This window comes from Aptenodytes patagonicus, chromosome 1 (assembly GCF_965638725.1).
Source record: "Aptenodytes patagonicus chromosome 1, bAptPat1.pri.cur, whole genome shotgun sequence".
In the NCBI taxonomy this organism is placed as follows: domain Eukaryota; kingdom Metazoa; phylum Chordata; class Aves; order Sphenisciformes; family Spheniscidae; genus Aptenodytes; species Aptenodytes patagonicus.
In genome coordinates this window covers 40,600,361-40,626,199 of record NC_134949.1, presented here as the reverse complement: position 1 = coordinate 40,626,199, position 25,839 = coordinate 40,600,361, and the positions used below count along the sequence as shown (strand labels likewise).

The window sequence follows — 25,839 nt, the reverse complement described above, 5'->3', positions numbered from 1 at the left end:
TGTCTTTGGCAACCTGGGTCTAGGTTCGGTCTCATATTCCATAAACTATAGAGGGAAAGGATTGTGGTCCGAAATGATTGAGCAGAAAATCTGTCTGAAACCGTGTACTTGCATGGCACCTTTATGGCCCTGCATCAGAAACACTGGGCAGGTGAGAAGACAGGAAATTAAGTAAACTTCAAATCATATTTAGGCTCAGAAGCTTATCCCAATCTGACAGCTTCTGCAGAGTGCTTTGATCTCTAGCAAGTTCTAAGGGGAAAAAAGAGGGGGTTTTAATATCAATACTTAAGGAGATAGCCTTCCTGCAGCTTCCATATGCTCTCCTGCTATGCTCCTAATGAACGAAGCAAAATCTAGGGCTGAAACCTTTACTACAGAAGCTTTTGGGGGCACTGCTATTGAGTTCAGTAACTGCAAGCTCCCACTTACATAATTTATTTATTTATCACCACTTTCTAAAGAGAGAGTTCTAAATGGCTTTCCTCAAGCTATTTAGAACCTCTTACACGTGACAAAATTTCTCTTTTGAAATAAATGTCAGAATTTTGCAACTGTTTATGACAATAATTAATTCATTGACAAAATGAATTTTTGATTGTTGAGAAATAATCCTAAAAGAAAGCACATAGAAAAAAAAATATGAAATATTGCAATACTAGTTAATTGTAAAAGTGTTTTTTTGAAATCAGATGAAGAAAACTTATTGAAGCACAACAGAGCATGTGGAGCATATAATGGCAGAGCATGTTCTGAGGTTTTCTGGCAGGCGGATCAGAATTTTGTAGTGCTAGCACAGCCCAGAGCAGCTGTGAACTCTGTGTCCCAGCTCACATCATGGGAATGGCTGAACTGTGATGTTGCCTCCTCATCGCATGGCAGCATCGTCCACCATCTCAGAAGGAGCTAGGTTCAGATCAGATGAAGAAGGTGGTTCTCCAGACAGTCAGGTTCACAGAAGGAACTTTGAAGAGAGAACTGTTGAAGGTTATTATTATGGCAAACTACAGTAGGCTCAGAAAATCCCCCAAGCCGATAGTGGTTTGACACAGGATTAGTGGCAGGGGAGAGATTTCATATGCTTGCCCTGTTCTTACTCTTCCCTTCATGTCTACTTATGGCTGTGCACTAGACACAGTATTGGGAGAGCTGGACACTTGGTCAGAACCAGTAGGGATGTGTGCTTCTGTTGTAAAATGTAAGCACTGGCACAGTATAAATAATGTTTTAATTTTATTTCATGAGAGCTATTTTAAGATTTTATGCCAATTTATGCACAACTAAGCATGAAATAGAATCAATATTCCAGAAAATTTCACGCTGTGAAGTGATATGAAGGAGGTGCCTTCCTCCTTAAAGTGTTACATGCATAACAGATTTGTGAATAGTGATGGGGGCTGTCGTATACCATGCACTGTCTGTGATCCTATTATAAGTGTTCTATAAAATGCAAAGGCTAATAAGCAGCAAGGCAGCAAAATGCTGAAGCATAATGCTGAATATGTGAATGGTTTTGTGGAAGTTAATAGGAGCACTCCTATTCCTTGAACGATCATAACAGCTGCTCTGGAAAATGATTGCAAAATGCCACTCTTGTTCTTGGCAGATCTGTGCCCTGTGTTTATTCATAAACACAGCTGTTTAATATTAGATACAAAAGTAAGCTTCTCATTGTTTTATTGTCATCAACCCTGTAGCTTTGGGAAAGTGGTCTGGATCAAACACTTAAACAGCAAGCCAGAGAGTTTCTTACTGAAAGAAAGAAACATTTTTTTAACTTTCTTACTTTACTGATTTTACTTTTTCCCTTTGGAAAAAGTCTGTGTCATTTCCCCTTATAGAATTACTTCCAAATTTTTGTTCTAGGAGAGAAGTTGCTGTAAGTCTGCAGTACAGGTACAATGCATAGAATAAAACCACTGATTCTGGCTAATTTTTAATGTCATGTTTGATTTCTTATCATAGAATGGTTGAGACTGGAAGGGGCTTCTGGTGATTGTGTAGTCCAACCCCTTGCCCAAAGCAAAGTCCCTCAGACCTGCGGATTGCTCAGGACCTTCTTCATTTGGGTTTTGAATATCTCCTACGATGGAGACTCCACAGCCTCTCTGGGCAACCTGTGCCAGTGTTTGACCACTTTCACAGTAAAAAAGCGTTTCCTTATATGTAAATGAAACCTCCTGTGTTTCAGTTTGTGCCTATTGCTTCCTGTCCTGTCACTGGGCACCACCGAGAAGAGCCTGGCACTGTCTTTTTTACTCCCTCCCATCATATATTTATACACATTGCCAAGCTCCCTCCTGTACATTCTCTTCTCCAGACTAAGCAATCCCTTTTCAGGAGCTCACATCAAGTTCCAGCAACTGCTTTGGAGCCGTTGTCTTCACGAAAGTGAAGTACTGTTGACTTTGGTGCTTGTGTTAACAGCAGTGGGTCCCAGATCACAGCTCTCCATGTATTTGGAGTTCAGCAGGAATAACGATCCCTTTCATTCACAGCCATAGTCTTTCCAGTTCAGCAGAAGCCTAGAGCTATTGCCTGAATCAAACCTCTGCCACTGCCAAAGGCATCTGCCTTCTCCCCCAGCTCCAGCTTACTTCAGGATCAACAGAAACCTGGAGCACTTGCTGATTTACAGTGTCTAGCCTCTGTAAGGTGTAAGGGCAGGAGCTAACCTGAAAAACTCAGTTTTCCTCATTTTGATGACACAGAAGGAAGTATAGTCCTGTAGGCATAGGCCTAGCTCCTAGGCTTTCTATGTTACATGACCATAGGATTGAAAAGAGAGCTTTTTCTGGCATAGATACTCACTTCAGTACTCACGGTTATGCATTTATGGACTATGCCTAAAAGCTCTTGACCAGGGACTGTGAAGCACGCATTAGTTGCAGGCAGGTGAAACAAGATCCAAAGTAAAACAGGGACATTAAAGCCCTGAGTAGCCATTGAACACCTTACCCTCTTCAGTGTACATCTACATAGAGTATCAAAACCAGTAAATGGTGCTCCCGAGGCCTAACTCACTTCTAGTTCATTTCTCTATGCACACTCTGCATCTTTACATTGTTCTGTAGGAAAACACATTCTGAGATCTCCATGGTTTTTATTAGATTGTTATATCTGTCCGCTGACCCTAGACAGAAGTAGGAATTATCATTTAATGTGCGGAACTGTTAAGCTTATCCAGCAGAGACACAGCATAAAAAAATGTTTTGCTTACATTATTTTTGTACTTTAAAATCATTTATCGTTGGCATGTAATTTAGAAAATAGGGTTTGATGACTGTCAGTAATTGCCTGTATTTTCTGTGATCAGTGTGTGTAGTGTTCAAAATTGATGTTGCTAATTAAATAATAGAAACAGGAACCAAGAGTTAATTGCAGTCTGTTGCCCCTCAGGTGTTTTGTGTCACCTGGTAAGTCTCAGCTCATTAGCAGAAACAAAGGCAATAAGTGTTTACAGAACTGGAAGCAGCTGGAGAGTTACAAAATCATCATGTCCCATAGAAGCTGTGTGCATGTGAATGTGTGCGGTCATGGTCATGGTCATGGTCATGTTCCTGATCACCAGCACGAGCGAGACATTAATGAATTGAAAAGTGGTAGAAAATGACAGCCTGCATATAGTTCTTTCTGTTGATTACCAAGATACAAGATATAACAACTGAATTTTACCACCTCTCTGACATGGCTATACAGCTTCCAGTCAGCTCAGAGGTTGAGTAGGGATTGTATTCACATAACCTTAGCCTGCATGTTGTCCTGGGAGTATCTGTTCACTTGGTTATCAGATATGAACCTTGACTCACTTTCAGAGTCACTCCTTTTAAAAATATATTTCTTTGCAAGTGAACTACATACGCTTTTCCAAGATTTGTATTGTCTTGAGTTTAGCCATATTAAGTACATGGTGTTCAGGTGAACTTCACCTGAATCACCCAGTGTGTCTGACGTACCTTATTGTTTATCCTGTGTTCCCCGATTCTGAGTTACCTTCAATCTTCTGTGTTATCTTCAAGCTTCTGTATGACTTTGTATGGCTCGACAGACCTCTAATAAGGATGTTGACTAGCACAGAGCTAGGAGCAACTTGCTGAAAGAGGTCATCTGTTCCAGCATATTTACAGGTTTACCTTTCTACTTGCTCTTTCAGCATCCAATGTGATTACTTTTGGAATGGAATATATACAATATACATCACATTACTATCACCCCTTGATTTCTTATCCCTCAAAAAATCGCTAGAGCTGGTTCCTGCTTTCTTTTCTCTACCATTATGAAAATCTTGCCATCTCAATATGTGTCCCTGTTGATATTTAAACAAAAAAGCTCAAGTAGACTTAAGTCTACTGGCCCTAGATAGCCATTGATAGGTTTTCTTCCTTTAGCCATTGCCAGCAGTTCATGTAGACTTTTTTTTTCCTGTTACAGTATTTACATGGTTATCTAAAGGGATAAAAATTAGCCTTCTTCACAGAAACATAATTTCCATTATTCTATTTCTAGTCTTTTCACAAGCTTTGCAGTTTTCTTCATGAGGAAGCACTTTGGGTTTTCATAAATGGGGAATGTCTAGATGTCAGCACTCTCTGGATTTGAAAGCAGTGCAGCAGGCGTTCCTAGAGGGCCAGAGCATATTTGTAGCTTACAAAGTATTTCTCTGTCTCTCCTAAAGGGGCTTTTTAATTGTGGCCATACTCAGCAGAACCATGTGCAAGTTGGAGCTGTCAAGGGCAGACTACCTTTTCCAGTTCTGTGGGGTATGTGAGATATGAGCCTTAGGCTGGGGTAGCACTGCCACGGTCACTGTTTTCAGAATTCAGAGCAGCCTGCAACTGGTTTTGCACTGCGGATAGATAGGCAGCCCCAGCCTGAGGTCATATTCATTATGCGGCTCTTTAGGAAACCCTGATTTACAACCTTTTTATAGAGAGGGAACTCATATCCAGAAAGACAAAATTAATGGCATTGTGGAAGTGCAAATATTACTAATGGTGTGGAATTATCCCCTTAATCAAGTTTATTTAATGAAATTTAAATGTTGGAAGAAAAAATGACTGTAGAATTCCCACTGGGGAAACAAACTGGATTGATAATATTAAATCTGAATTCCCGGTTCTCTTTCTGCTTTTCCAAGTTTCTAAGCCACTTTGTTATTGCTTCTTAGTACCAGCTCTCATCATCTACCTTCCCATTATTTCAGCTCTGAACCAAGAATGACACTGCTGCTTCTCTTTACATCCAGATGTAATACTTCTTCAGTCGAATGTAAAGAACCACATGGTCTAATAATTAAAGCTCTCCATGTGTTCTATTGTACTTGAAGTTTGAATACACAGGTATGCATAAATATCTTAAGAATATGGCCTTAAAAAGTCTCATATATCTAAATAGTCCTCTTCCATAAGGATATAGAGACTGTCAACTAGCAGCTTCTTTCTTCCACAAAAGTCTTGTGAAAAGCATCTTTAAATGACAAAAATTGTCAGCTTTCTTATGTAGGTGTATATTCTACTTTCTTTTACTAAATCATCTCAAAAATATTAAAATTAAAAAGGTTTGAGTCACTGAATGAAGATTTGGATTTTTGACTTACATAAGTTGCAGGATGGTTGTTCAAGTAGAAGATTAAGGCTATTTAGACACCTACAAAATGGAAAGAAATTATTATTTATTCATTGCATTTTGCAAAATATTTTTGCAAATGCATTTTCTCATTTGTGAGCTGCTCTATGATCTGTCTAATCTATATATGAACTGTAAGTACAGAAGACAGAGAAGAGACAGAATACAGAATTACAATGAAATTTAAGAACTTCACAGTTAGTTGCAAGATTACAGCTTAGAATCTCTAATCACAGTCTAACTTTAAAAGACTGATGAGTCATAAATATGTTTTCAAATTATATTAGGTAAAAAAAGACACCATTCAGCTGACATGACAAAGTTTCCATCTTATTCAGGTTATGCAAATAATTTAAATGCTTGTCTTGTATTTTGCATATTAGTTATGTAATATATTATGATATCAATTAACTGCAAAAATTGTTCTTAATGAAACAGAAGAATATTTAATGGTATATAATACAGGCTTCAAACAGAAAAAAACATACATGATGAAGTACATAAAAATAACTCAGGATGAAGTATGTAAAAATAACTCAGATTCAGTGATCTTTGTAAATGATATATGGGAAGTCCTCTGTTTCTGCACTTTAAAATCTACGTAAATCTTAAAATTTTGGACCTTTGTTAGGGTTAGAACACTAACATTTTCTGACATAAAGTATAAAGAATAACCTGGAAATGAGATGGTGAGGGATGTTGGCCAGAATTCTGTGTTGGGTGTCCAAATCTTCATTTTTACTTACAGCGTTGACATTATGTACCTTCTTCATGTTTGTAAGATAAGCACTTTTGTTTCTTCAGACCTAATGAATATTCTTAATCCCCATTATTAGATCCTTTGGTATGCCCACATGAACAGAACTACAAACGTAAGATGCAAATTATTATTTATAACTGGAGTGTTCTTTCTCCTTACATCCTTCCTCTCCCTGTCACCCAGCATGACATAAACCCTCACTGTGTATTTGAAATTGTTTAGGAAGAATACAAGCAATTCTGCATTTAGCAGAGGAGACAGCATCCTGGACCATGTTATACCTGCCTGACAAAAATGACCTGACCCAGGAAATACGATGTATGCAATAGTAAGGGAAGAAATAAAATTACCATATGGATGACCGAAAGATGTTAATACAAATAATAACAATACCGTCTATTACAAACTCATACTGTTGGTTAGATCAATGTTGCAGCTGTCTAAAATACCTCTCAGGAAATGCATACCCAGTAATTTGGCAGGAGCTGCTTCAGTCTTCCAGGGGGCTAGTGAGCTCTTGTTGGATGCAGATCCTGCTCTTCGCCTCACTTGCGTAACATAGCTTCATTTACCTGTTTGCACAGATCTATAATGACAATGGAAGCATCCTTTTTGTTCACTCCTTTTCTAGTAGGACACAGGAAGAGCCACTGCCCACCTGCGGTGTTCTCCCAGGGGAACGCACCCCAGGAGGTCTAGGGCTGGTTATGTACCTGCAGGTATAGCTGGCAGTGAATGAATGGGGTTTGCTTTCCTTTAGCTGGCTTATAAACATCCCTGATTAAGGCAGATGAAAATGAGATGCTTAAAGTTGTACACATGAATGTGACCCAGGCAGCAGAGGCTGATCAGCTCTTGGAAAAGTAAGAGGTACCAGAAAGTCATTGAGAGACAGACATAGGTCTGTTTCATACGGCAGGCTGCGTTGATGAGAGGATAAAATGGCTTGTGCATAGACGCAGATGAATTTTACTAAGTTGGTTTTGTCTAACGTGGCAAATATGAAGCATATGTTTATGGAGTTGAACAAAGAATTCTACCTCATGTATCCTCGTGTCCTGTGACAAGAGGTAGATAAAGAATTGAGGGCAAAGGGGTCTCAGTTACGACATTCAGCTTCACTGATTTTATTTCTCTCGTTTCTTGCAGTACCAATTTGTGGAAAAATGACAACTGAAAAAAAATCACATTTTGAAAACCTTTTTGTTACAACGACAGAGAATATTTAAGAATGTTTACATTCCTGTTGCTGTTTCCTTTGCTTGAAACACTCAGATTTCTTTAGAAAATGGTAATTTTGATTATTTTTTTAAATGCTATTTTCCTCTCTTCCCTGCAGTCATTTAATTATGCAATTTCTGGAAGGTTTTCTGGGAATGGTATGTTTAATGGGAAAAAAGATCACAGAAATGAGACGCTGTAAAAGCCGTTTAGTTAATCTTACGTTTCTTTGTTCATCCCAGCGTGGGGTTGTTCCATTTTATCGTCCATTATTTTTGTTCAGCTTTGCTTCAGCTAGTGAAACGAGCATTCCTCCACTACCATAGATAAAATCTAATGATGAAGCTGATAAGGCAAGTTTGTTGGCTTTAGTTCTAACTCAGAAAAAAGGCAGGGGAGGGATTAGTTGACAGACTGAGGATGAGCCCTGCCAACCCTAATGACCTTGGCAATCAACTACCACGTTAGCAGTAACCTACCACATTTTCACTGAGGTAACACGCTACCCTGCTGCCTTGGTCAAGTGGTAATGATGGTTTCTGGATGTCCAGAAATCCTGTGAGCACATATATAGAGCAATTGTATTGCTCTTCCACAACTAATCCGGCTTGCTCTGGTGAAGCTGAACTTGCTGCTGCTGTATGCAAAGCCACGATAGCAATGTTACGGTAGAAATGGGGCTGAGCCTTTTGCTGTGCACCTCTGGTGCTGTGTCATGCCATCCTGTTGGGTCATGTAGTGGGACTACACCCTCATGTTCAGTTGTATGGTAGGGGCTCTGCTGTGCAGGGCTGACAAGAGAGGGGGTGATTGGATATCATATATACATTCAGACTGCTGCACAACACTGTGGCTTCTCTGTCTTTGGAGGAGTGAGTACATGAGAGCAGTCCAAAATATGTGATTTGCCAGCACTGTGTAAAGAGAAGGGAAAATGCAGCAAGGAAGTGGAAAGCGAGGGTAGTGCGGGAAATAAAGCTCTTCCAACCTCTCCAGTAAATTCACACCTGCGTCTTAGAGAGTATAGTGCATGTTTAGTCCAGCACTGATGGGATCCATTGAGTTTGCTCCTGCGGGCTGACCGGTAGTTGCGCAGGCCTGGCACGTCTGTGTTTAGCTGGGTACAGAGTTGCCCCGGGGGCAGCCTGCGTCTCCCAAGTAGTCATATGAATTTCAGTGGGATAATGGCAGTGGATTTTCTTCCCAGAAGCGTTTGCTGGTTAGGACCCTTTGCAAAATGGATTTGTGTCTTATCACGGCGAAATGGAACAAGACCTTGTACATGATAGATCATTGAGATATTTTCTCAAAATAAGCTAAAAATCAGTTGCTACCATTAGACATTGTGTATAAAAAATAGACAATAGCTACAGTCTCCAATGAAATTCCTGTCTTTCTCTGCATGATACTGTCAAAAAAAGTGTAACATATAAATATACAAATTTAAATCATGTTCCTCCGCTTTTCCTGAGGCTTTGTAGCTTTTTGTTTTGTTTTGCTTTTACACTTGACTTCTGAACTTGTTAAGTAGACACACCTCCACTGATAAATTTAGGCCCTAAGTTTTAGCTGTATACCAACTGAGATAGAAGGCATACAGCCTTTTATTAACAGACATAGATGCTGTCGCTGTGTCTCTTTTCTGGGGAATAAGGTAGATGTCCTGGGGTTTTTTATGAAGTCTGCGAGCCCTCTTGACATCATTTGCAGGACTTGTGTTTTGATATGACAGGTTTAACTCAGATATTCCTCTGGATCGGAGCAATACACTCGGTTTCTGAGAAGTTGAGTATTTCTTCCCAGGCGTCTCTTCCTGCTCACACAGAGCAGCAGCCACAGAACCACGGGGAATTTCCCGGGTTTCCAGCGCGCAGGAAAGAGGCAGGAAGCACGCATAAAGGTGCACTCGCTGCATTCGTACAGAGGAGCAGTACCTCCCAAACACAAATGGCACTATTTGTGGTCACTTGGGGAAATCTGGAAGATTACTTCTTGTATGTTTAAAGAACATTGTTAAAAAATAAGAAAGGAAAAAAAAGGAAAAAGGAAACCTCACCCACCAAATTTGCAATTGCTATTTCTCACTGAAAGGATTATGAATTATTTTGCTTTTGTGTATGTGTGACAATGAGAGAACAGCATGCAAACAGTTTTTAATATTCTCTTTTAAGGGTGATCAATTCTGAGTATAAAAGGGAAAAAAAATGCTTTTTTTCTCATTCTAAACATCTGAGGTTGGCTTTGACAGCTGTGTTGCCTGTTTAAAAAAATATGAACACAGAATGCTCTTCTGATCCTGAATGTAAAAGAGAGAAATTGAAGATCCGTGAATTGGGCTTTGCCTCCCAGTCATTTTAGAGCAGTAGTATCCCATATTACAAGGCAGCACAGCTTCTTCATCTTTGACCTCACAAGTGGAGTCATCTCTAAAGAAAAGTCCCCCAAATTAGACTGAAAGCCATTTTCTAAAACTTATTCTCTAATGGTTGAATCAGAAAACTTGTCCTATATTAGGACATTTGGGACACAGTATATGTGTCACATTTCCAAAGACAGAAACCCAAATCTTGAGCCGCTGGTCAAAAATACAATATTGTTATTAGCATTAACAGGAATCATTGAGGTAAAACACTCCTTAAATCTTTGGTGAGATTTGGTGTTAGTGTTTGCCCTTAAGCTGTGCCTTCTCTGTTCAGTACTAGACAGAAGAGGAAAATCCTTCATCTGCCCAGCTGCTCAGGAGAAGGGGAATTTGTAGCTCACAGCCTCCGAAATACAGTCGGTATTAGCAGCTTCAGGAGGTCAAAGATCCAGAGACAGTTGCCAAAATCATGAGATTGTCTTTTCACCTGCTTTCCAGTTTCTGAGCTTATAGGATTCACACACAGTCATTAATGGCTTTGATAAAACTTTGAGACAAAGGCACATATCTAGTCACATGAATCCATGACAGGATAAAACCCAAAGTAATGCAAGTTTTGTCTAAGAAAAAATGCAGCTCCCCAAGGGTTTTTGCTTGATTTTGCTCAGCTTTGTTTCAAGTTCATAATAGTTAGAGGAATGTAAGGCATAAATTACAAAGGTGCCTTGTATTGTCTGCACTTGGTTTATATGGATTCGGAGTGCTAAATTAGGTAGGGGGAAGTCAGTGATACAAGTTTTATTCCAATAATGTCTGATTATGGTGATGATAATAGCTATAAATGAACTCCAGTAGGCCAAAAGGCTGAAAGCAGATAAAGACCCAAAACATACTGGTGAATTGTGTCACACTAAAGAGCCCTTGTTGTTGGACATTTGTTTCCTGAAAACAGGATCCTGATCTCTCAAGAGCTGAGGTGTAAGAATCGCTTCTTACTTTGAAAGTCTTGGCTGTGGTGGACAAATAGTCCAGACTGTCCTGGGGCACAGGCTGCAATTAGGAATCGCACAACAGTCTTCCGTGTAAATATCTCGATTCCGGTTGAGCCAAATGTATTTTAAGACTTCTTTTTTTTTTTTTTCCAGATGTATTTCAAATTTTCTTCTTCATATGCCCAGGAACTGCAGAGAACTATGATTATGTGAAAAAAGGGAAAGCGTTTGCCTCTTTCTACAGCATTCCCATTGTGCATGTTCAGGCAGATTTTGCTCATCTGAAACTACCAATAAAAATTGTCTCTGAAAATAAATGCCTGTGAAAGCTAGGACATCAGCAGTACTGAAATCTTACTTTGATTTTCAAAGCAAAGAGAGAGGTTACTAAGGAGAGTAAGTCAGTGGGAGTCTTTTGGCCACATCAGTTCTTGAAAGATGTGGAAGTTGCTGTATTGTCTTAGGTTTCTAGTTTTGTTCTTCATTAGTCTGTAAGGTTACATACATATATATATGTCTGCTACAAACTAAATTTAAAATTCTGAAGATAAAAAGAAAAGGATGATTTTGGGGTGGTTTTTTATGTCTGTCATTTTTCTGGAAGGCATTTTGATGTATTGAGGACCATTTTACAAAGTCGTAATAGGAATTTAAACTTTAGTAACTAAAAACTGTTTGAAACATAAAACTAGCTGAAATGAGGATTTTATAAAAGGAGCAAGGAGAAACAATACTTGTTCTCTGGCATTTCGAGCTTTATGCTGGCTCTACCTAGAGATTTAATAATTGGACAGAAAAAACAAACGTATTATAAAGCGCTGTGCTGAACAGGCTCAAAAGGGTCTGTTTGCTCTGAGCATTACAGCTGGCTTTGGGATGATGAAATAGGATGTGACTGGTACAATCACGCTGTGCATAAAAGTTGTGCCGGACATAATAGCACCATGCATTTCTTTTGTAATGGAAGGAATAATTTTTTTGCTAATATTGAATAAGGACAGATAGGACAGTTTTATGGACCTCATTATACATGCCTCTCAAAGAACAAAAAAGTTGAAATAATGTTCAGCTCTTCCAGCTCTCCTTGTGTTTCCACCTCTCTGTGTTGTCTCTTGTGCTTTTCCATCTTCTCGTCCTTTTCAACTGTCTACCTTAAGGGAGGAGGGCAGGGAGAGGTGGATGAAGGAAGGAAAAAGCCTAGAAAACTGTCAGAGCTTTGAAATTAACTTCAGCTGTTATTTTAAGAAGCCTGAAACAATTTGTGATGAAGTAAATGCCAGTCCTTGAAGAAATGCAACACCAAATTAAAAAAAATACAGGAATTGACTTTTGGGGGCAACATTATTCGTGAAAGAAGTTGAAAAGTTCTATCCTACATAGCCCTCCCCATCTTCTTACTACGGTATATAAAATCCTCAGTTTCACAGGGCTCCTGTGAAACAGTCAAATACTATTTTCCCTATTTTATAGACAAAGAACTGAGGCAGATTAACTGAGGCAGACTTGCTAAGGCTAGAGGCGCAGCAAAATTTTGGCCTCCCATCCCTACTAGTAATTGATTTGCAGTAATTGCAAATGCTCCCAGCTTAGGACTCTTTAAAATAGATGTAGTATCGTCATGATCAATTTTTTAAAAAGGAATAATGTAATTCCACACGCAGGAGAAAACTGTCTCCTTCTATCACTAGGTCCTTAACATTCCGTCAGGTGGTGAAGCAGAAAGTTCCCTCTGTCCCAAAGAACCTCTAGAAAATCCACATGAAGTCCAACAGAACTACTACAGCCTCCTGCCCCTCTCCTTCCCCCTTCCAAAGGGCTCCCACAGTACAGAGACCTTCTGGGACTGGTATTGTTTAATGACAAGGCTGTGTCAAACTTGTGTCCCATGGACAACAGATAACTTTTCCTTCCCCTCTCTTACACCCCTTCAGCAATGACAAGCATGCATCCCATGGACATTTAGGATATGGGATTCTGGAACCCCCTCTGAGAAAATGTCCTACTAACTTTACTGGGCTCTGGATAAGGTTATTGCCTTACTGAGGTGGGGCTGTGGGATGGTAGTCTCATACAATCTATAGTACACTAGTTGTTTGGAAGCTGTACATACTTTCTGACTTCCAGATATATAATGCATGATTAATGCATTAATGATACCGTAGGAAGGAGGTAAAGGAAAAGGAGAAATAATCACAATGAGCATGGAGAGGACAGTCTAACCCACACTCTCAGTTTGTCACCCCAGTAAATACATCACACTGTGGTACATGAATGACCTACACGACTCAGAAGCCAGGAGAATGAAATAACCTACCTTATGAGATTTCTTTCAGAAGAAAGATAGAAGACTATTCTGTGTCTTCTCATTAGATCTGACCAGTAAATCCACATTACCTTGTGACACAATGGTATCAAATGACACTGAAAGAGCTGACCCTTTATCTTTGCCAGGAGACTGCAAGTCCAGAGTTTAATGCAAAACATAGGACTGAGAGAAATCAAAGTGTGCCTTTTGAAGAGAGGCATTAACAAACCATATCCTTAATAGGCTGAATGCATTCTCATGCACTTTAATCATCCATGAAGGTCATGGAGTCTTTCTATAGCTGACTGACTCACTGCCCAAGTGCATGTAAAAGCTCAGCGAGGGAATCTTGGACAAAAGCCAGACATCACAGATGGAGCGTTTCTCACTCTTGTGTTGGTGCTTCCTACAGAAGTGGTCAAATCAGCCCCAAATCAGCTGATCTCATTTGAGAAATTAGTTCTTCTCCCTGCAAAAAGTGTAAATCTGTCACATAACTGAGACAAACCTGTTTAGTCATATCACCCACCCACCTCAGAGTAGCTTTGCCAGTCTGAACTGTGGATGCCAGCGGAGTGCCCTGGCCTCACCTCAACACCTGGTGCGGCATCTTTGTCCTCTGTGATGCAGCAGTCTCTAGGAACATCCTCAGTTGGTACCTACACGTGCAAACAGGACTTGTATGAAACTTGTACCTCTTCTGTACAGTTTTCAGGAGCGTTAGTGACTTTCAACATCCATCTAAGCATCCAGGCCTTTTTCTGCCTCTTGTTCAGTTTTTGGCCTCAGCAACTTCCTGTGGTAAAAAGGTCTGTGGATTAATTGCAGTGTGTGAAAGACTGCTTCCTTTTATAATTTTGATTTTCTCATATTTTAATGAACATTCACTTGAAAATCAGTATGGGGAGAGACCATACAGCGGTCTTAACTAATTAGATTAACCCTACATTTCCCATTAGTGTTACTTCTGTCTTTGAGTTCTTTCAGAGAGCTCATAACATGCGTAAATATTTAAATGTATATGCTTTCATGAAAAATCGATCAAAAGCCAAAATTGTTCTTTAATGCTATATGAGAAATGCATAAATCCAGGAAATATTATGCTTACTTTAAACAAAGATTTTCCATAAAGGAGGTGGGGTTTTTTTCTCTAGCAAAAATGTAAGTGAAGTTGTACAGTGTCACGTCTTGAAAAGCAGCATCCAAATATACAAAACTTCCCTGGACTAATCAGGACTGAAGCAATCAAAGTATCCCATTCCTAATCACTTTTTCTTAATGTTTATACGGAACCGATTTAGAGGTTTTTTTCTCATCACCCAAATACTGTTTGGACAAGCACACTTAAATTTTCACAGGCTACATGTGAAATTTGGAACTGTTTGGCAGATTTGCGTATTCTGCAGCCGCAGTGCCTCATTAGAAAATGGGTGACTTACTTAAACAGAAGCATGTTCCAGGTCCAGAGCATTTGTCAATGCTTTTCACTGGTTCTTGTAAATTCAAACATATGCCTATAATTGTTCTAGTATTTCAGGTGATATTCACTATACTTTTACAGAATAGCCAAGATTCCCCCTCACAGTTTTTCAGTAATCACTCTCTGAGCTTAGAAGTATTTAAATGTCCCAAGATTTATATTTCTAGTCACATTGTGTTTTAGCAGAAATATATTATGTATGAAAGTTTGAGTAGGTCACTGCAGGCAACTGCTAATACACAGAAACATGAAACTCCTTTAATTAATCACCAAGAATAATTGATTTTATACTCAGGAGAATTTTATCTTAGTTTACAGACATAATTCTAAGTTTAATGCAGACTTCATAGAAGGGCAGGTTTCTCCTCTTGAAGAAAATAGCATTGTAGATGGAGATGTAAACGGGAGAGGAAGGAATGCCACCTCGAACACCGGTTTGGTTTACGGCAAAGTGCCTTCAGAGGCTCCCCTTGGCAAAATGCTTTGTTCTAGTTGCATAATGCTGACCTGCATCAGAAGCTGAGGACACGCTGGCTCCCATGCGATTCATGGACTACATGAGATGCTAGACCTGCTGTGAGCCATGACACACAGAATATTATAAAAGCCAAGACCTTCTGTGGATGTGTATAAGGCCACCTGAGCCAGCCAAAGGGGCTAACCTGACATCCAGTGCAGCTGCTATCTCAAGTCATTGAACAGCAACAGGGAGGCAAATCTAACGTGTTTCAGGGGAAGAAAAGAGAAAAGGCAGGTATTTTCACAATTTGTTGCCAGATTTTTTGTAGTCCTGTACCCAAGCTGTACAAATACAGCTCCAACACTTTCACCTTCGCTCCTGATAAATACATCCTTTTTTGGTTGCACAGCTGAGGCTGTCTGATGAGGGTGGCAAGATGAAACACGGTGACACTAATTAACTGTAGACACTGTCACTGTGCAGGCAGCAGAGCAGGGTGCTCAGGTGGAGGGACCCACAGCCCGGCCACAGTTGGGCTTTAGCGCAAAACACATTTTATAGCATTTTTGGTGACTTTCTTAAAACATAAATAAGTAAGTGGAGCACAGGCAGGTAAGACAACTCTTTTCTGAGCTTTCTCTTTTGTTTGGCCTAAGTAAATAGGGGTGATTATTTTTATTTTCGTTTTTAGAGTTGCCTTTCTTTGGGTTTAGCACAAAATAGAACTTACCACCCAATGGCCCTTAAGTATGTAAAATTCCTAGTATGTATAATTTGCTGATTTACTTTTAATCTTTGTTCATAAAAGTATTGTGAAGACTTATACTTTAACCTTTAACCTTCTTCATACTTGATTATTTTTCTTCCTGTATATTCAGGTTAGCTGGAGGTTTGAGAAAACACCTGTGGTGGTAGGGTCAGGAGGAGTTTAGAGGGGATTGACCAATGTATAGAAAAGGAATGGTATATTTGAAGCTCATTGCAGAAAGGATATCACTGATGATAAGCAAAGGATAAGAAAGGGAGGCATCTCTGAATTTTTCTCGAGAAGCAGAACTTGACTTGGCAAATTATAATTTATTGTAATATCCTAAACGTATTATTTCAGAAACTGTGTTATATATTCATCCCTTTCATGTTGTTTTTTTTTTTTTTCTTTAACATGAAAATGTTTATCAAAAAGCCCCTGTAAGATCTCAGTTGTGAATGGTCTTTGGTGTTTTTCTGTGCTGAGTTTCCTTTTCTGGAACTCTGTCTTCCCAAGTTTTCCACTACAAGCAGAAAACTCCTTCCCTTCAAACTACCTGTTTTGCTTGGATCAGATAAACCTAGAAACCGTCGCTACAGTTGCAATATCCAGGTCGGTAATTGCTCAGGGAAATGAGTCCTCCAGGGTGTTCGCCTCTAGGCTCAACAAGTCACTATTGCCAACAGCGGTAGCGGATTCAAAATTGTAAACTCCTTGGGGAGTAGGTTGCAATCCGCGATAAACACTGCAGATGAGCAAAGGGTAAATGATTAGTGCTGTCTAACTGGGATGCTTCAGCCCTTTCTTTTCCAAAGCAAAAGGAGCAACTAGAGGAACATGGTAAGAGATAATTTGTGTGTCTATGCTAACGCTTTGTTTTATTTATTTCCGTGGATTTACTTTACAGGGGTTAATTTCACATTTTATTGCAGGTGGTATTAGAATACATAATGATTTCGTCTGTGTAATTATAACCTGTAATAGCTGATCAGGTTTCCGTTCTAGGAGTGAGTGTCTTAATGACAGTTTATATTGTTTGTCTAATGTATAGGTATTGTTGTATTTGTAGTTCATCCATTATCAGTTTTCTATCCTAATCTCTTACCTTTATGGACTATAGTCAACACAGTATCTAGGCATGCCATCAGAATGGCACACTAACATTAAAATATTAAAATTTTAATAATGTCTTAGAAATTTTCTACTGATAGGAATAGTTAGGACTTTATTTTTTCTTTCTCTCCTCTATCTTCCTTCTTTCTTTTTCTTTTGTTTTTTCTTTCTCTCACTAACTTTTCTCAACAAAAATTATCATAGTTAGGAATTTGCAGAAAGGCAGTTTTGTACCAGACCCTTAGGTCAGACTTAAATTTCAGTCACCTTCGGTAGGGCACATGCCAGAGTTGAGAATATAATGCCCCCAAGTGTTGCCTTCATCCCAGATCTTGATAGTGTCAGTATGGTTTATTGTATGATAACATTAATGTAATTGAGGAGACCAATTGCCTTTTAGTGCTGAGTAGGCATAAATTAGCCTGGATCTTGTCAGAAGGAACTTGGGAAAAGAATATAATCTTGCCCTGTTCGTATCGTTTTCCAGAAGCATCCAGAGTTGGCCACAGGATACTGAACTTGATGTGTCTCCAGTCTGGTCCACTCCTGCTTTACGCTTTTATGAATCCATTATAAACAAGGGGGTAATAGAGAGCACAGAGCATGTTTGTGATGTGCTGCTCACGCTAAAGCAGGTGCTTCTGGGGTCCCATCGAGCATTTCTATACATTATCTTTCACTGACCGAGTTAGAAATCCCATTCCCATAGTGGCAGATTCTAGACTGCTAACTTTCCTCTTGATAGGAAGAGGCAAATTCACTCTCTTGTGCTGCCTGATGTAGGAAAAGGTGACCTGTGTTACTCTTACTTAATTTTTACTATAATTGCCAAGGACCAAGCTTCACACTAACACCAGCAATCGAGAAGCAGATTCCTTCAATGGACACCAAGGCAAGGTTCTTATGAAAAATGTAAGCTTTTTCTTCCTCAAATACTTCTTGGGGGTTTTTTTGGATGAATAGTCACAAAAAAAATCTTTCTTGCTGCTCAAGAAGCACCCTGAGATGAGGCTTAAGGACAAATTTATTCCCACCCACTTAGGAGGTTTCCTAAAAGGGTCCAGAAATCTCCAGCTGCAAGGCCAGGTGAGCTTTCTAAGCAGGCTTGTTGCCAGACCAACAGAGCATGTGCTGTCGTCTTAAGGCTTCCCCCAGAACCACCAAGGACAATATAGATATAGCTGTTAGAGAGACACACGCACTGTGCAGCCTTTTATGACTATTTGTTATAGGACACAGTGGACCAAATTCAGACCTGGTAGAAGGAAATGTGACTCTCCTGAAGATAATGGAGTTTCACCACGTTTTATTGTCCCTGGATATGATGAACCACAATCCCAGCACACTAAATCTGTAAGAATTTATTACCTCCTTATAGGTTCTTTAAGATCTTCTATTTCATCTGAAGCTGGATATTTTTCTGGCTGTTTCATTTCTGTGTCTTTATCAGTGAGCTCTTAACACACTATTTAACATTTAATGTGATCTGATCCCTGGCTCAAGTATGTTTAAGTGAATGTATTTTGATTTTATGCCTGCTAATTTTGCTCAGGAACAACAGTTAGCATTATCCCCATAACTCAGGGTCACTGACTTACACAAGCAGTTTTGCGCTCTTTATACCATCCTGATGGATCTCTAGGGACCCTCACGACAGCCTTCCTATTTCAGCAACAGCTCCCTTTCTCCTTTACCCTCAGACCAGGCTGACAACTTTCAGTGTAGTGACGGCTTCACAGCTCCAAACCAATTCTCATCTGCTGTATCGCTCTGGTGCGCTGTGGCCAGAGCGAGCCAGTCTGAGGAACAGAATAAATGGTGCTCGGATCTGTTAGATCTCCCTGTCTCCCCTCCCAAGACATTTCTCTGTTTCAATGACAGAGCTGGAGCAGTTTTGTAGCCACTCAAGTCTAATTCAAGAAGAAGCAAAGAGAAGAAGACTTTGCATTTTGCAAATGCCAGGGTAGAAATGGTAATTTAAATTGAAGAATCCTATAATACTTCCAGCTGAATTAAAGCTCAGCTGTGTGGTAAGAGCAGATCTCTGTTGATGCATCAAGACCTGACAATCCCATTAGTGTAAAAAAATGAGAAAAAGTGGAAAAAGATGAAAAACACTCAGTACTGATGGAAAAATCAAGTTGACAGTGGAAAAGGAGAGAAAATATTTTATGGTTTTACATCATAACTTACAAATACTTACTTATAAATAAAGAACAATGGTCAAAATGTCCGATGCTGGGGTTTTTTTGAGAAAAAAGTTGCCTTTCTTTCTAGACCATAACCATATTCCCAATGTGATGTCTGACCCATTGGTATTTGATTCTCTTTATGAAGCTCTGGTTAGGAAGGAAGAATACTTGCTTGGATCCTCAGAGCAGCAAGCTGATCTATGGCTTCAAGTAGAAAATTTAAAATAAAAAATCTTTTTCAGCTCAAGTCAACTGGCTCAGTCAGAGCTTACTAACCTCCTAAGTCAGAAGTTGCCAGAAACATTGGAAGCCCTCTGGGACCATCTGACATACTCCTCTTCCCTCCCTTCTCCACTACATATTGTCTGCAAAGGGGATATGGAAGTGAAGGAAGGGACCCCAAAGTACCACATGGAAGTATTGGCCACCAGGCGTCATGTGAAGACCCCATATCTGGGCCTTCTTGGAAACAGAAAATTTGAACCTAAATTATTTCCTGGGTAAAATTCCACTGACTTTACAGGAAGGATTTGAACTTGAGGAAACATTTAAATTTCACTATGATTCTGACACAGAGAAAGAAAATGCTTCAGTGATATGGCTGGTCTCTGCTGAGAATTAATAGCCTTCTCTGACTCACCTGAGGAAGTTTTAGGAAATTCAAGCATGTGGAATGTATCCAGAATGTTTCTTTTTCGATCTCAGAAACTGCTAATCAAAATTAAAATTGTATAATTTCACTATGTCTGACTCATTCTTCACCTGCAGGGAGAAATGCTAAGATAATATTCAAAGCAAATCTTCATTGTTTAAATCCAACATCTCATTCTTTAAAGGTGAATTGATGTTTAATGCTTGACTTTCATTTTCAATGTAGTCATTGAGTCACAGAACACTGTGACTTGTCCAAGGAATTTAGCCAAAAACCTCTGGAACCTATTTTGAATGTAGTTGAGGAAAGGTGGTACTTTGCTAATGAGCAGCATTTAAGATGCTTAAATTTTCCTTTGGACTTGTTCTTTATTACAATGCAGTTAGATTGCACAGATTATCATTCTGGGAAAAAACAATTAGCGAAGAGTCCCAGAGATCAGTCATCTTGAGAACTGAATGTGTTGAGCAAGGAGTTCATTTGAACTGGTTTTGTTTTTCAGACACTGCAAATGGATGTAAATAAGCTGAATATCACATTGCTTCGGATATTTCGCCAAGGAGTAGCAGCAGCACTGGGACTGTTACCTCAGCAAGTTCATATCAACAGACTCGTTGTAAGTACCAAAGGGCTGTGTATAATAAAATGTACCTTGTTATTTTGAATTCTCTTAAATTTATTTTCCTGTCATTATGGAAAAGTGCAATAAAATAGGACAGAAAAATACTTTTTTCCAATTTTTTTTTAACTGCACTACAGAAAATTAGACCTCCATTACAAAATGATTTAAATTTTCTTTTGAAAGGAAACCATTCTCAGTTACAGTCTCGAGAAAAATTACGTCAGATAAATCTCTTTTGTGTCCTATTCATAAGCAGATTGCTTATCCCTTATTTTTCATTCCAAAAATGCAGTTCTATATCACATTCATTAAGAGCCACTTATTCATGTTTTGTTTCTCAAAGGTTGAATATTGCTCAAAAAATATAATTCTGCCTTTCGAAAGCATCTTTACAATTTATCCTCAGACTTTCCATTAGTAAATTAAATGTCTTCTCACAATCTTAATATTCATGTTTCGCTATTCAGCTATAACAATCTATGCTCAGAAATTATCTTGTAGACTATGGTATCATATTTGCCAAAGATGACAAATTTGCTTCTAGCAACAATGACTTTTTAAAAGCAATTGCCTTTGTATGCGTTTCTGTGTATGGTTAAGAGCCTACATTCTTAACACTGTGGTCCTTTTATGATAGTTTTGCCATGAAACAAAAAAACCCATAACATCCTGTGTGTATTGCTAGCATTCAATTCACATTGCAGAGAAAAGAAGAGTTATTTTATTCTACATGCAGGTTGAATGTTAGGGAAGAAAACTGGCAGGTTCAGCATAAAAGTATTTCCTGCCTTGATAGCTTGATAGAATTGTATACATCAAAAAGCATTATAAAACTCCTTCAAATAATGTCTCTGTGAGAAAGGATCAGAGAAGAAGTACGGCGGAAAAGATCAATAGGAATGCAATGTAGCCCTTTTCATGTTCGCCAGGGATGTCACTCATTCCTGACAAGTGATGCTAAATCTCCTTTGTCCCCTGCATTAACGGGAATGAAAGGCTGAAAGACATATTCAGAGAAAAGCACAATTAAATAAGAAATGTTCCAGAGTTTGGGATGTGTATATCAACATACTAAGTCACTTAGTAGCTTTCTCACTATGCTCTGTGGAAATTATGTAACTAAGCAGAAGAAATATGCTGTTTATTTTCCTGCTGGCTCCATAGCCTTTCCCTTTCTCCTCTCATTTGTGATCTAAGGGAAGAGGTAATGTCATTTTGCACCTGCGTATAGCTCGGAATACAGTAAGTACTATTAATTAATTAGTCTTCTCAACATCTGTAACAGTCTGCTATGAGTTAATCTTTTAATGATACAAGAAAGAACACAAAATTTTACCCTATTTGCTCTAAAAATCACACACAAAATTCACAAGGAAGAAAAATACATCTTAGGAGACATTATTCCCCCTTCCCATCCTTCTAACACGAGACAATTCCTCTCATGCAGAGTGCTGGCAAGCAAGCAGGGCACATCAAAATTCATCTCACCTCATTTCAGCCTAGTCTAAGCTACTCATCTAGGTTCCCTGTAAAAGCAATATAGAGAAGGGTAACTGGAGGAGGAGAGGCATTGAGATCCTGATTATTTTAGGATGGATTAAATAATTCTCTGGAGATGCCAGTCTCTCTCCACTGACTTTGGAGGCAGTTCAGATGACAGAAGCGAGGTAAGCTGACTCCCTCCCAAGTGAGCAGCTCTCAGAAGTGACCAGGAGCCTAGCAGCCAGGATGTGGTTGGGCACAGGGAGAGCAGAGGGCCTGCTAGCCTCTTACATATAACAACACATAGCGTGCCAGGAAATATTAACTGGGCATTTCCAGTGTCTCCTTAACCTTTCCAGTAAACCCTCCTCCCATAAAGGCCTTTTAATGGGCAAAGGAACTCCTAAACAGAGGAGGCACAAAACACTGGGAATACTGCATCCCCACCAAGCCTTGCCTTGTGCCTGCCACCTACACCCAGACCCAGCCACCTACCCACATCAGAGACCGAGTAGCCTCAAATCAGCTTCTTCAGCTTGACAAAAGTCTCTGCCTTGAACTGACACTCCAGACCTGTAGATCTGTTTTCACTCCTTACCACCCTGCTGATCTGAATAGTCCCACTGAAAAATGCCCAGTCCCACCAGTAGCCAATATCCTTACCAACCTTACCGAGCAGATGGACCAGCAGCACATGTGAGAGCACAGAGGGCAGATTTAAGGTAAACTTCTTTGAAAGAGTCCCTTTCTGTGCAGCTCTACTTCTGAATGCAAAACTAGATATTTTAAGAATAACAAAAGATGTCTTTTTCTTCACTTCAGTAAAGATAATGATGCACATTTAAGGTGAGGGGAAGGAGGCAGGGAGAAATCAGGATTATCCCAGTTTGAACTGATCTTTCCCATCCCATAACGATGAATAGCAAATAACCAGACCGGTGAGGTTCTTGCCTGTGCAGGCAGTAATGCAGGTAGTATCTCCATGCTTGCCTTGTGTGTGTGGCACCCCCCAGGTCTGGACTCTACATCGCAGCCTCAGCTAAGTTGGCCATAGCCCTGGGGAACCCGGGTTCCCACCCCCTGTGTGGACATCAGCACTGCCTGGAGTGCTGGTCTCAGGTGCTGTTCTAGTCTATCTCAACCAGAGGAACTCTCTGGCAGTCTCTCCTTTTGCTCCTTTGCAACAGAGTGAGCATCATTGATATCTCTAATACAGCACCCCTCGGGCTACCAGGACTGCATCGAAGACACCAGGGCAGGAATTAATAAAGGGGAGAGTAGGCACTCTCAGCTTGCCCATTGAATGTAAACAAAATTTTTCTGGTCCTTTCATTTTGTTGTGCCATTTTAAGGAGTTGTACTGCAGTCGACTAAAAGGACTTTATATTTCATTGTGGTATGTGTCTGCAATGTGTTGACACGGGATTAGAAAGCAGTGCCAAAATAGCACAGCATTATGCTAAGCATTCCTGTTTAAGGACCACCTTCTAAAACAGGTCTGCATTTCAGCTTAGATCAAATGAACTTTCTGCTAAAATCCCTGCTGGCACTTTGCCTTTGACCCCATCCCATGGCTTCTCCCCTCACCATGTCACATTGACCTGTCTTGTTTAATGGTACTAGACTCAAGAAGAGGATACCTTGTCAATAGTGAAGCCCACGTGCCCATGTATGGTATTTGCATTTTCTTGCACAGTCAGATGGGATTTAAGGAGTCAGGGAATAGGTATACTCTCCTCACAGAGCAGGTTGCAGCCTTTATATTCTGTGCTTTTGATTTTGGCATTATAGTTACAATCTATAGACAGCAGAGATCATCTAATCTCACACCCTTCCTATGATTCTGCATTTTTTTTATTTTCCTAGGGGAAGAAGAACTGTGTGGAACTGTTTGTGTCCCCACTGAACCGAAAGCCAGGAATTTCTGAGGCGCTCCCATCTGAAGAAGTGCTGCGTTCCCTTAATATCAACATTTTGCATCAGAGTTTATCCCAGTTTGGAATAACAGAGGTCTCCCCTGAGGTTGGTTATCAATTTTCTAACATGTAGTTTGTTACAGATTTGGCAGTTATTACATCCCTGGTTGTTTTCATGCTGAGGTTCTCTAAGCATGAGGCAGGAAATGTATAAGCTAAGATGGCATTACTGCTGTAAGGCAATTATACAGCTAGCCCTGTTAAATTACTTTAATAGTGCTTCATTAGGCTATTTAAGCATTAATATCCAGGTCCTCCTTACACAGCTGGGCAACCATTGAAATCAGAGTTTAGATCCTAAGCATGGATCAATTGCCTTAAAGGAAGAGGGCCCAAAGATTTTTGGTCTATTAATGCGGGTCGGCAGGTATAACAATTTCCGTAGAGAGATAAATGAAATGCAGATGTCAGGTGTGAGCATTACTACCTGTGTAACTTGTGTCTGACATGATTTTGAAAAACTGAATTTGTATGTTGTACCCATGCTTCTTTCTATTCTCAGGAGAAGTGAGAAATTTATTTTGTTTACGTGCTCCAAAAAGGGGGCAAAAATAAAACTTGTAGCTATTATTTGTATGACTACATCCATTTTTTGGAAAAAAAAAAAAAATCTATTTCAAAGCAGAGACTGCACTGTCATCTCCACAGTGTCCCAGACATTACCAGTGAGATGGACATCTAATTCTGGGCTGACCACTTGAGCTGTGCACAGCAAATGAAAAAAAGCAAAGGCCTTTAGGAGAGGAAATCACTGAGCTTATGGACATGATCACATCACATTGCATTTTATTTAGTGTCTTAGAAGCCCTTACCTACATATAAAGACCCTCAGAATTCAGTGTGAGGTCCGAATAACTTCAAACGTTATCAAGAATCAGCATTTTCCATGGAAGCTCCCATTTTGACAGAGGAGATGTCTATGTCCAAAAAAGTGGAAAAAAAGGAGAGTTTCTGATGAGCTGTGTTTCCACCTATGGGTAAAGAGTTCCTGGTTTTTTTACATCCAAACCTATGTTTGAGCCATTGCTGAGTTAGTACTGGCTGTTACATTCACCTATATTTCTTCTGATTAGAAATGCTTTTGCTCATGTTAAGTATTCTAACTCTGTTTAAGAATCTGGAGGATGTCTTTGGTACAGAAAATGAAATAAAAAACCAAGGCCAGTTTCATGCAATTTTACATGCTCTACTACAGCAGCCTGCCACTATGCCCATGAGCAGATTCTCATGTTTTAGCTGTTCTAATACAAAACGAAGCCAAGCAGTGCTGTCCAAACGTCAAATCAGGTCTTTATATCGCCCATCAGCGACCTGGGCTAACCTTCCTTTAGGTCAGAATTTCCTTTGTTACTGAAGCATATGAGACTGACGGTTGTGATAGATCCAATTATCTGTTCCAAGTACTTCAGTTACAAATAACACTTCACGTAGACATGGGACAAGAACATATATGAATAATAGATGAATGGAGAAATGGCATCAAGCTATGAAGAGATGCTGGAAAAAAACACAGCGCTGAACTCAAGATCTCATCTATGTTACAGACATTTCAATAATCTGGAGTGCTCAGATATTTGAATTTTCTCTCTGGAAAAAAACCATAGACAACCAGACAGAATCATTTAGAAAAGGATTATTAGAATGAAAGTTGTGCAGACTCTAACTCCTTCTAATACTGTTGGAGAAACAAGAGATTATTTTAATATTTCAGTTGCTAGCAGATTTTACAGCTAAGGCCCTGATCCTGAAAAAATCATGCAGCTTTACACTAATAGGCATTCTTTTTGGATTTTGTTAAATTGTTTACATGTGTAAAACTTCATAGAAAACAGCAGCTAAAAGACAACAA

General features: G+C 39.5%; 1 protein-coding gene across 2 annotated transcripts in view; it reads left to right on the top strand.

Annotated features, from left to right (window-relative positions):
* The window catches only part of PTPRR (protein tyrosine phosphatase receptor type R), a 154,827-nt gene that overhangs the window by 55,653 nt on the left and 73,335 nt on the right, over positions 1-25,839 (top strand). For both annotated transcript variants that reach the window (XM_076332911.1, XM_076332902.1), the window contains 2 exons: positions 20,413-20,526; positions 23,881-24,036. In XM_076332911.1, coding sequence (XP_076189026.1) covers positions 20,413-20,526; positions 23,881-24,036 — 270 coding nt within the window. The remainder of the gene's footprint in view (positions 1-20,412; positions 20,527-23,880; positions 24,037-25,839) is intronic.